We start from the raw sequence: 12,109 nt of genomic DNA, 5'->3' as shown, positions 1-12,109 counted from the left end.
AACTCACCTTCCAGAGGCTCCTCCAGTCATAAGGTTCTATATTCTGAGATGGCCTTGCCAGCTGTTGAGACATTTAAAAGCTGTGTCCCATGAGGTCGCTGTTACAAGGAAGGTCAGCACACACTGGAACTCAGTTCTAGAAGGTTCGAAAGACTGAACTTGACTGTACACACCTGTAATCCCAGCATTCGGGTGGCTGAGGCAGGTGGATTACATGGTTTGAGATGAACCTGAGCTATGTGGTGAGCCCATGAGTCAAAACTACAAACCGTGAAAAGTTTTAGAGATTCCACCTTTATTTTTGCAGTTTTTGGAAGAAGGAAAGTTTGTAAGCTATGTTATCCTACCTGAAGCTTACATTCTTCCTACTCCCCTGAGAGCAGAGGTTATAGTGTTTCTTTTCCTTCCTGTCTTTATGCCAATCTTTTCCTGGTTCCCAGACCCTTTAAGAGACACAATGTATCATATGCGCATGCTATAAGACAGTGGGCATCTGTCAAATGGATGCTGGAGGTTGGTGAATCCTGGGGCAATCTGGCCAGGGTTAGGAGCATAAGGAACAGGTAGTGTCTTTAACCAACTGGCAGCAGCTTCTGAAGAAACCGCCTAAAGGGGGTATAAGGTTGATGATTATGAGGTAAAAGCTGGTGATTCCTGTGATAAGCTTCATCTGGTCAACTCTGTTTGCAGGATCCCCTCAGTGCTGGGTGAGGAGCTGCCTGCCTGTGGCCAGCATTACTGGGAAACCACAGTCACAGACAGTCCAGCCTATCGACTCGGGATCTGCTCCAGCTCAGCGGTGAGGGCTGGTGCCCTGGGACAAGGGGAGAGCTCATGGTACATGCACTGCTCTGAGCCACAGAGGTAAGCTGAAGCCCTGCCTCTCCTAACTGCATCCAAAGACAAATTACAGTGCCTAGGCAGGGACCTCTGAGGGACCTAATGAGCGGCTTCTCATATCCTTGCCCAAATTCCAAACTAAACAGCACAGCAGCCATAAAGGTATGGTGGTTAAGGCATCACCCCGATTACCACTTAAACTAGATAAGAGGATGTCTTATAGTCAACCTCATTACCACACAGACTTAGCCACCCAGAGCCAAGCATGTGCTTTGGAGAGGCAGAGAAAGGTGTACCAGCCATGACAGAGGGACAGGGAGAGGAAGAATCAAGTGGACTGTTTTCCCTTCTAAACACATGCCAGGAGAGAAACCCCGCAATGGGTCTCAGAGGGCTCTCTGTAGAGAGGAAGAATTGGCAGGACTGTGCGAGAGGTGGCTTCCAGGCTCTCTGTCTGGCACTCGCTTGTAACAGAAGCTGACAAACGGTAGCATGTAGACCAAACCTGATCCTGTGCTTGCCTTTTGTTTATTAGAAAACAGCCGTGTTCATTTATTTACATATTAGCTATGGCTACTTTTGCCCTGACAATGGCAGATTAGACAGAAACTGGATAGCTGTCACATGCCAAGGTATTTTGTCTCTTTATAGATAAGTTTGCCAAACCGTGTTCTCCATTATTCAGATTGTTTGGTAGGTGACTACTCACAGCCTTTAGCTAGTGCTCAGGGGAACGTGCCGTGATCTCGGTACACTTGCAGTATGGTCTGACTTCTGGTTTTATCTTGATTCTGCCTCCTCCTGGTTCCTCTCGGTGAGTTGGTTAGCCCTTGGAGTAATTCTTTATGCAATTCTAATCCAGGGTTCTGGCCTGGTGCCTGCTACCTTTAGGGGTGGTAGGATCATGTAAAATCAGAGACGAGGAAGAGCTTTGGCACTGGAATCTGTCTCCCAAGTGGCGGACATTATTCAAATGCACGGCTTTAAAAGGGAAGCAGTCTTTCAGGTGCTCCCCCGGGTTCTCAGCAGAGGCCCCCAGACTGGGATTCTCATGTCTTCAGCTAAGTAGTTCTCCCCACGTGCCGCTTGACAGCTTGATTCTCTGAGATGGTTCAGAAGGATGCCGTCTCCAAGTGCAATTTAAAGTCACACTTCGTCAAGTTAGAGCAATCGTGGTGAATTGACATTCAGTGCTGACTTGTGCTTAAGAACTCAGCCCTGCCCAGAGTTTTAAAATCATTTAAACCTAGAGTTTACAGTTAGCAAATCATGGGAGCCCAACATAGGTATTCATTTCATTTGAAAACGTCTTTGCGGGCTAGGCGGATGGTTCATTGGGTGGACGCGCTTGCTGTGTAAGCCTGGCCAACCTGAGTTCCGTCTCTGGAATCCACTGTAAAGGACGAGAACAATTGCCAAAGCTCTGCTCTGACCTCTAGTGTAAATGCTGGCACGCGTGCGCAGGGACTACACATTCTGACCTCCAGTGTGAACGCTGGCATGCATGTGCAGGGACCACACATTCCTAGAACTGACTTTGTAGAAAACTGAATTGGGACAAGTCCTATCTACAGCTTTAGTGTGAGCTTCTGGGAGGCAGATATACACAGCACATCTGTGTGTTCACAGCACAGAGGCCAGCCATAGGTGCCTTTATTTCACGCTCTGATGGTACCGCATGAAGCACCCGTAGCCTTTAGGATTTTGGAGAGTGATGCAGCTACCCACCTATGGTTCTCAGTTTTCAAGTTCAGTGGCTTTAAACCAGCTTTATGACTTTTGATTGAACCTAAGCACGAGAACAGTCTTGGGAGCCTCCAGGGGCGTCACAGGACCCAGTGAAGAAGGGAAACCAGAAAGCAGTGATCAGACTAGGAGCAGAGGAGCCCAGAGAGTTTTTTTCAGTGTAAATGGGATCCGGTTACAATCAGCTTGAGTTCAGAGCAGGCAGATTGAGGGACTTAGCCAAAGTCAGGCTTCAGGGTAGTTCTTATTTGAATAGAGTCAAGCAATTCCCAATAGGAACAGCCAAAAACTGGGGTTGGGGTGGGATCATGCCCAAGCAAAACTAAAGAATACCAACTCCAACAGAGGAATGCTTCATTTTAGCGCACGGCTTCCTTCCCCTGGTTTCTTCACCTGTGTGACCATTAGACCACGGCAGTGACAATATACAGCAGAGGAAGACAGTTTGCCTCATCGAAGCTGCAGAGCAAAATGAAAGAGGGAGGAGCCATGGTCTCACTACCCACTTCAAGGGGCTTCTTCCCTAGTGGCCTAACTTCCTCCCATGAAGTCCTACTTCCTAAGAAATCCACCATCTCCTGTTGCACAGACTGGTGACCAGGGCCATTGCACATGGGTCTGAGGGGGTGTGGCCTGAGATAACCACATGTATTCCACTTAAGAGCTCCATAAGGAATGGCGTGCTAGGAAAGACAGCAGAAGCAGGGATGTACTCCAGGTCCTGTGGGACTGATGAAGTCAAGCCTTTAAGGGACGTCTTTCCCTCTTGTCTCCACAATAGAGATTGCCTTGGAACTGACTTGAGTATCCTTTGGGGGATAGGGACTTTTCAAGCCGTAGGTGAAGGGTATCAGCTCATTGGGTCATTCCAAACCCTGTAGACCAGTGTTATGCAACCTGTGGATCATGGCCCCTTTGGGGATCAAACAACCCTTTTATAGTGGTCATCAGAAAACATAGATAGTTACAAAAAGATTCATAACAGCAGTAAAATTACAGTTATGAAGTAGCAATGGAAATAATTTTGGGTTTCAGGGGGAGGTGTCACCACAACATGAGGAACTGTATTGAAGGGTCACGGAATTAGGAAAGATGAGAACTGCTGCTCTAGACCGGTGTTGTACAATAATAGAAAAATGATGTTCTTGAACTGTGGCTGGTAAGGATGAAAGTCTGAATTTTATTCATTGTTAGATGTTCGTTTGATTTAAGTGGCCATATGTACTTAGTGGCTACTGTCCCTATTTGGGGCTCTAATCAAACAGGAATCACCTAGAATCCCAAATCTTAACCTATGTGACCATGGAACTGTTGGGCCTGGGGCTTCTGCTACCTTGAATACACTGTCACAGTCAGTGCTCCAAGTCCTCTCCAGCCTGACCTATGGTCCGTGCTCCAAGTCCTCTCCAGCCTGACCTATGGTCCGTGCTCCAAGTCCTCTCCAGCCTGACCTATGGTCCGTGCTCCAAGTCCTCTCCAGCCCACTCTATGGTCCGTGCTCCAAGTCCTTTCCAGCCTGACCTATGGTCCGTGCTCCAAGTCCTCTCCAGCCCACTCTATGGTCCGTGCTCCAAGTCCTCTCCAGCCTGACCTATGGTCCGTGCTCCAAGTCCTCTCCAGCCTGACCTATGGTCCGTGCTCCAAGTCCTCTCCAGCCCACTCTATGGTCAGTGCTCCAAGTCCTCTCCAGCCTGACCTATGGTCCATGCTCCAAGTCCTCTCCAGCCTGACCTATGGTCCGTGCTCCAAGTCCTCTCCAGCCTGACCTATGGTCCGTGCTCCAAGTCCTCTCCAGCCCACTCTATGGTCAGTGCTCCAAGTCCTCTCCAGCCTGACCTATGGTCCGTGCTCCAAGTCCTCTCCAGCCTGACCTATGGTCCGTGCTCCAAGTCCTCTCCAGCCCACTCTATGGTCAGTGCTCCAAGTCCTCTCCAGCCTGACCTATGGTCCGTGCTCCAAGTCCTCTCCAGCCTGACCTATGGTCCGTGCTCCAAGTCCTCTCCAGCCCACTCTATGGTCAGTGCTCCAAGTCCTCTCCAGCCTGACCTATGGTCCGTGCTCCAAGTCCTCTCCAGCCCACTCTATGGTCAGTGCTCCAAGTCCTCTCCAGCCTGACCTATGGTCCATGCTCCAAGTCCTCTCCAGCCCACTCTATGGTCAGTGCTCCAAGTCCTCTCCAGCCTGACCTATGGTCCGTGCTCCAAGTCCTCTCCAGCCTGACCTATGGTCCGTGCTCCAAGTCCTCTCCAGCCTGACCTATGGTCCGTGCTCCAAGTCCTCTTCTCCAGCCCACTCTATGGTCAGTGCTCCAAGTCCTCTCCAGCCTGACCTATGGTCCGTGCTCCAAGTCCTCTCCAGCCTGACCTATGGTCCGTGCTCCAAGTCCTCTCCAGCCCACTCTATGGTCAGTGCTCCAAGTCCTCTCCAGCCTGACCTATGGTCCGTGCTCCAAGTCCTCTCCAGCCTGACCTATGGTCCGTGCTCCAAGTCCTCTCCAGCCCACTCTATGGTCAGTGCTCCAAGTCCTCTCCAGCCTGACCTATGGTCCGTGCTCCAAGTCCTCTCCAGCCCACTCTATGGTCAGTGCTCCAAGTCCTCTCCAGCCTGACCTATGGTCCGTGCTCCAAGTCCTCTCCAGCCTGACCTATGGTCCGTGCTCCAAGTCCTCTCCAGCCCACTCTATGGTCAGTGCTCCAAGTCCTCTCCAGCCTGACCTATGGTCCGTGCTCCAAGTCCTCTCCAGCCTGACCTATGGTCCGTGCTCCAAGTCCTCTCCAGCCCACTCTATGGTCAGTGCTCCAAGTCCTCTCCAGCCTGACCTATGGTCCGTGCTCCAAGTCCTCTCCAGCCTGACCTATGGTCCGTGCTCCAAGTCCTCTTCTCCAGCCCACTCTATGGTCAGTGCTCCAAGTCCTCTCCAGCCCACTCTATGGTCAGTGCTCCAAGTCCTCTCCAGCCTGACCTATGGTCCGTGCTCCAAGTCCTCTCCAGCCTGACCTATGGTCCGTGCTCCAAGTCCTCTCCAGCCTGACCTATGGTCCGTGCTCCAAGTCCTCTCCAGCCCACTCTATGGTCAGTGCTCCAAGTCCTCTCCAGCCTGACCTATGGTCCGTGCTCCAAGTCCTCTCCAGCCCACTCTATGGTCAGTGCTCCAAGTCCTCTCCAGCCTGACCTATGGTCCGTGCTCCAAGTCCTCTCCAGCCCACTCTATGGTCAGTGCTCCAAGTCCTCTCCAGCCTGACCTATGGTCCGTGCTCCAAGTCCTCTCCAGCCTGACCTATGGTCCGTGCTCCAAGTCCTCTCCAGCCTGACCTATGGTCCGTGCTCCAAGTCCTCTCCAGCCCACTCTATGGTCAGTGCTCCAAGTCCTCTCCAGCCTGACCTATGGTCCGTGCTCCAAGTCCTCTCCAGCCTGACCTATGATCCGTGCTCCAAGTCCTCTCCAGCCTGACCTATGGTCCGTGCTCCAAGTCCTCTCCAGCCCACTCTATGGTCAGTGCTTCTAGTCCTCTTCGGCCTGCCAGGTGGGCAGGGATTACTCCCTCATCCATACCTATTCGATTGCCTTGTTCTGCTCCTGCTGCTCTTTCCACGATCTGCCTCCTTCCTCCTCCCACCCGCTCTTGTCTTGGCCATTCCTCATAGCCTAGTGTGAGCTTGCCTGCCCCCACACCCTAGAGGGCCCAGATAGGACTGAGGTACACAGACATGCCCATGTAACTCGGGTGAATGTATTTGTATTGGACCGAGAACCCTGATGGCAACCCAGTCCAACTGTCAGGCTGCTGAAAACTTAGAGATAAAATGGAGAAATTGGTTTGGGCAAGAGGGGCTTATTCCGAGCTTGAAGTTAGCAAAAACTAGCAGCATTGTTCCTGAACTTCAATAAGGCCCTTATGTAAGTTACCTATAAATCTTCAAAACTGTAAAATTAATACGTTGTATGGAAGGCAAGCCCACAGTACTGTTTAAATACACGGCAGCCTCAAAGGAGTTTTATTCAAAAGAATGACACACCATGAATGTGGCAGTTAAAACATGTGGGCAGCTGGGAAGGAATTATAATGCAGAGAAAAATCACAAGGGAGGCCCATGCTGCTTTTTCTGGGACTGCCCCCTGAGAAGGAAGGAGCAGAGCTATTTAAGCGCACCGCTGTGGGGATGAGCCCACCTCAGCGTCTAGAAGGACTCTGGCCAAAAAGTACCAAGGACAATATTGGTACAACTTATTACTGGGAACCGAACTTACAAAGTGAGACCTTGATTCTTTCCGAGTGATTTTCTTTTTCTCTTATGAAATCCTAAGGATTTCCAAAGATTTTAAAAACCGAATTTTCCTTTCTGTTTCATTTCAGATACACATTTTTCTACAGTGGCATCGTGAGCGAGGTGCATGCAACCGAGCGTCCAGCCAGAGTGGGCATTCTGCTGGACTACACCAACCAGAGACTTCTGTTTGTAAACGCCGAGAGTGGACAGCTGCTCTTCACCGTGAGGCACAGGTTCAATGAGGGCGTGCATCCCGCCTTTGCCCTGGAGAAGCCTGGCAAATGCACTCTGCATCTGGGCTTAGAGCCCCCGGATTCAGTCAGGCACAAGTGATCCTGGGCATTCAGAGTCTATAAGAATAGGAGTAAGAGTTTGGGGGTACAAGAGCTGTCATCCTGTCTCTCAGGCACTGTACATTATTCAGATAGTCTCCCACACACCTGCACCGACAATAGCTTCAGGCGTTGCAGTCAGCATGTGAGGGAAGCCAGGGTCCTCGTGCCTTATGGAGCAGTGTGTGAGCGGAGCGGGTGGAAGCAGCCTTCACCTTTGGTTCATGGTTGGAGTTGTTTCCTAAATTCAAGGGATTTACACTTGACCAGAGAAAAGGACTTGCGCCTGTTCTATCCATCAAATACCCAATATCTAGATGAGAGGGGAGGGAGGGCGGTGTCCCTACCACATCTCCTCTTACAAAGCAAACGTCACCTTACCTCACTGGAGGATAATGAATCCTAGTCATTAGAGAAAATGTTTTAGCTGATCTAAATTTACAATGGATTCTTTTATTATCACGTATGCTGTAGAATGTAAGCGTCTCCTCTCTGACAATGTAAATGTAGAAAAGTGCTAGATATCAGAGATTTCCATTTTGTTAAATAAATGGCTAGCATCTTGTAAAATAAAATCTATTGTGTGAAACTTGTTGTGCATAACTTTTTCAGCCTGGCATCTCTGGACCAGGACACCGTGGAGAGAAAACGCCCAACATGTTCTGGGGGCAGTGCGACTCTCACTAGACAGTTTCACACACACAGGCTCCCAGTCCCTAGACCCCGTCCAGTAGTCATAAAACTAAATGTCGGGAGCTATGCACCTCCTTTTATTAAAAAAGGCTTATTTATTTTTTAGGTATTGTACTGAAAGCTCCCAAAATCTTCCTAAAGCATGTATGCGAATTTGATGAATCCAGAAGGAACATTGATTGGTCTTCTTTCAGTGATTCAGAGCATTTTAATTATATTTAAAATTTTCTCCCCTTTCCCCCCCTCCCTTCCTCCTTCCCTCCCTTTCTTCTTCTTTCCCTCTCTCCCTTCCTCCCTCCCTTTCTTCCTTTTTTAAAACATAGGATCTCATTATGTAGTCCTGGCTAGTGTGGAACTCATTCTGTAGACCAGGCTAGCCCTATACTCAGAGATCTGCTTGCCTCTGCCTCCTGAACACTGGGATCAGAAGCCTGCACCTCTGTGCTTGACAGTTCAGTTGTTTTCTTAACTTGAGAAATAACGTGCCCCTTGTTGGGTTATATTCGACAGTATGTTTTTTAATAGCTAAAAAATCTGGTCTGGACCTGTGCCAGTCCTATAGACCCCCTCAAAAGAACCTCATCATCTCCCTTTCAAGTTAGAGCAGCTGCTGGCATGATGGGGCTCGGTGAAGAGAAGGAGTACCCCGTTCCTGGGGTACTCCTGGGGTAAATGGGACTTTCACTTTTTTCAAGACTCAAAAGTGTTTGCCTTGGGTTCTGACTGATGGGGCCACCATTTAAAAAAACAAAAACAAAAACAAAAAACTCTTTTTCAATGACAATACCAGTATAAGCAATCACATGGAGTTTAGAATTTGTCCATAAATATAACATATACTTATATATATATTATATATACATAGTCTCTGGCATTGCCTAAGGGTTAGTAACTCTGCAGAGAATCATGTGTTCAATTGAGAGAGGCTAATTGTCAGAAATGTGTGATCCTGCAGTCCTGAGCCCAGCTTCCTGAGTATTTCGCTAATACACTCAGTATGGTCAATTTTAATACATTGAATTAGTGCGTTTGATAATAGGTCTTCTATGATTAGCCTGGATAACATCCTCGTTGACTCAGTGTGGTCCAGGAGGCTCTACTCTCCCATTCTCTACTGGGTCCTTCCCTTTCTATCCAAGTGGGGATATAACACTGATCATAGGATGTTCTACTTCCTAGCCCAAATTTCTGGATTTTCTGTCCTGACTACATTTTCCTCTGATCCTTCCTCTGCTTCTGGATTTCTCCCTCTTCGTCTCTGTATTGTTCCCAAACATGAACATGGCACCCTTACAGGACACTAACCCAAGGCTGTGCTTAACATAGCTGAGGTTAAGTCCTGGGGCTATATCTGATCATAGTGGCTCACACCTTTGATCCAGGCACTTGAGAGGCACAGGCAGGTGGATCTCTAAGAGTTTAAGGCCAGAGTGGTCTACAGAGTGAGTTCCAGGACAGCCAGAGAGATCCTATATCAAAGAGGGGGGTATTTTCAAAGAACACCAATACTCAGCTGAACATTGCCTTTGTTCAAAGTCCCTTCTGATCCTGTGTTCTGCAGCCGGGCCTTCCTGCTGTAGCAAACAGACTAGCCCCTCTCCAGTTAACTTTGTTTCTTTACACTTCTAGCTTCTGTTCACTTGAATTTCTTTTTTTAGGTCAGACAGTGGAATTAGAAAACATCAAAACGTGAAAACTTCTCACTAGAATAGACGTCTTTTATAACAGTCTGAGAACAAAATAGACCGTCTTTATCTCTGTCTCTTTTATCCTGTACAAGTCATGGGCTTCTCAGAACTAAAAGGTGCATTAAAGCAGTTCCTCATACCCAAGGACATTCTTCTCCCTAGTATAGATTTGGCCATCACATCTTAGAATGGTCTAGAATCCCCTTCACACCCCCTCCTTCAGTGTTTTTCACAGGACCAGTGGTTGACTGAAGAAATATCTTCCTAGCCAAGTAGACCTCCCAGGCTGCGCTGAGCCAGCCCAACACCACGAAGGACTTCGATCCTTGGAACACTTGAGAGAAGTGACAGGCTTCATGGTTCTACAGGGCTTCAGGGCTTGCCGTAACTGGGGCATTGAGGACATGAGACCATGAAGAAAGGACAGACACACTGACACAGCTGGTGTCTGATAGGCTGTGCTTGCTCTGGTGGAGGGCACCAACTGTGACAGCAGCCTGGAACCTTAGCCTGCTTAGTTAATACATCAGACCCGAGGATGTGGGTTTATTGTATATGGCTGAGAGGATGCAGGCTTAACTGATTTCTGTAAGATGTCTCTATAGAGGAGCGGTCATCCTGGAGGGGGCAGCCAGTTTCCACACTCACTGCCAACATTGGTACATGAAGCAGAGGAGAATTCTACATCCTTCTGAGCCTCTAAGCCTCACCCAGGGAAGGTTTGGCCACTCCCATGATCTGAAGCATTTAAGCATTGGGGTCCTTGACGTGGCCATGCTCATGCCAGTAATCCAAGTTCACTCAGGACTTTTTCTACCCCGTACAAGGTCACTCAGGGTTTCCCACACCCTACAACAGCCCTGTAGAGCCAATACATTGTTAAATGTTTAACAACTTCAGGAGAAGTAGGTGAAATAACTCCAAAGGTGTGGGTGGGTCAGGGGGTGGGGTGGGGTAGGCAGGGGGTGGGGTGGAGGGAGGAACGGTAAAGGGAAGCCACAGTTAGTTCATTCACGGAATCTGTTGGTGCTTATTGTGGGGGAGGGGGATCAGAGATGTTGCTTTTTATGTGTTTCTGTGCTGTGTTTCTCAACATTAAACAGGAGTTCTGAAGGCCCCTGGGCTAGCCCTTACCAGGTCTCAGCTCCTGCAGAGAAAGGTCCAGAAAGGCCTCATGTAAGGGAGACATGAAAAGGCATTCATTGTCTCTCTCTCAGCTCTAACCAGGAACCCTGTGGTCCTGTTCACTTCCTGCGTCAAAAGGAGCAGCCCCTGCTGCCCCGTGGCTTTGTGCTGAAAAGCCTGTTCACCCTCCTCACAGAGTCAAGAAATGCGGGCACAAAGGTTTCCATCATTTCAACAGCACCATTTTGCAGTTCCAAGGAGGGTGAGAGGAAGGCGTCCCCAAGATGTCACTGAGGGATGTGGCTGACCAAACAGGACCTCAGAGGTCCCCTTATGCGCATGCAAGTGAGTGTGTGTACATTTCTTGTGTGTAACTACATCTGACTGTTTAATGGATGCGCTTGTATGAAAGTGTGTGTGTTCACTCGTGGGGTTGGGAGAGTACAGGGTTGGTTTTCCCACTGACAACCTGGAAGCTGGATTTGTCAGTGTTTCCCAAAAAGTCACCATCCTTGGGTCTCATCCACATTAGCTAACCCCTGGAAACTTAATAATTCAGAATTATTGTGTGGTTTGTATAAAATTGAATGTCCAAGGTGGCTGGAGAACATGTACCTGCTGGCCCTAAAATTCCCTCTGTCGGCCCCCAGGCTCTGTTGCCTGCTGTCTCCCAACCTGGGTTTGTGCTGAACTGTAGCCTGCCTCAAGCTGCTTTCCCCTCAACTCCCACACACCCTGAAGAACTGGTGTATGCTCACACTGAAGCCCCAGATCTGTCGAAGGTTGCCTGGTGGTCAAGGCAAGTTAAGTGGATGATCTTTGTGGCCAGTGTTACTGAGTCAGGTGGTCACAGACTCAGATATATTTGGGTTTCCTTGTCTCTGATCTTCTTCCTGTACCGGTGTTAGGATCCCCTGAAAACCACATGCTTTGGAGACATTTCTCTCTCTTCAACCCAAGTTCTCACATTCTTAGTAATCTGTTTCTTAAAAGTGGCCTCAAATAGAGACCCTGGTCTGTGAGTGTAACTTGGTGGTTAAGTACTCTCATGCAAGAACCCTAGGTTCAGTGGCCACTTCTTCACTCAGCAAATGCCTGGTGTGAGTTTTGGATCCCTGCCTCCTGCTTTAGATGTGAACAACCTCATGTCTGTCTCTGTGACTGTTGTAGAAGTTGGAACACAGTCTATTATGTGCAAATCTTCCTAGCTCGTTAGTCAGAGAGAAACCATCCCTGCAAGGTGTCATGTCCCATCTTCCTGTCTCTCAGATTGACTACGGGTGGGCTGGAATTGACGGGAGAACAGCTCATAGCTCAGCTCCTGCACTCTCTGAGATCTGGGGTTGTGACTCTGCCTCAGAGCTCTGTGGCTTTGGACAAACTTTAGCCCCTTGTACAGACCTCACTGTGAAAATA

At 48.9% G+C, this 12,109-nt stretch overlaps 1 protein-coding gene across 1 annotated transcript in view; it reads left to right on the top strand.

Moving 5' to 3' along the window:
- The window catches only part of Cmya5 (cardiomyopathy associated 5), a 97,171-nt gene extending 89,395 nt beyond the window's left edge, over positions 1–7,776 (top strand). The window contains 2 exon segments of the mRNA NM_001433255.1: positions 691–864; positions 6,942–7,776. Coding sequence (NP_001420184.1) covers positions 691–864; positions 6,942–7,188 — 421 coding nt within the window. The 3' untranslated portion in view covers positions 7,189–7,776.
- Positions 7,777–12,109: the final 4,333 nt, after the last annotated feature.

Source organism: Rattus norvegicus, chromosome 2 (assembly GCF_021556685.1).
Source record: "Rattus norvegicus strain SHRSP/BbbUtx chromosome 2, alternate assembly SHRSP_T2T, whole genome shotgun sequence".
Classification (NCBI taxonomy): domain Eukaryota; kingdom Metazoa; phylum Chordata; class Mammalia; order Rodentia; family Muridae; genus Rattus; species Rattus norvegicus.
The sequence above is the reverse complement of the archived record's forward strand: the minus strand, read 5'-3'. Positions and strand labels throughout refer to the sequence as shown.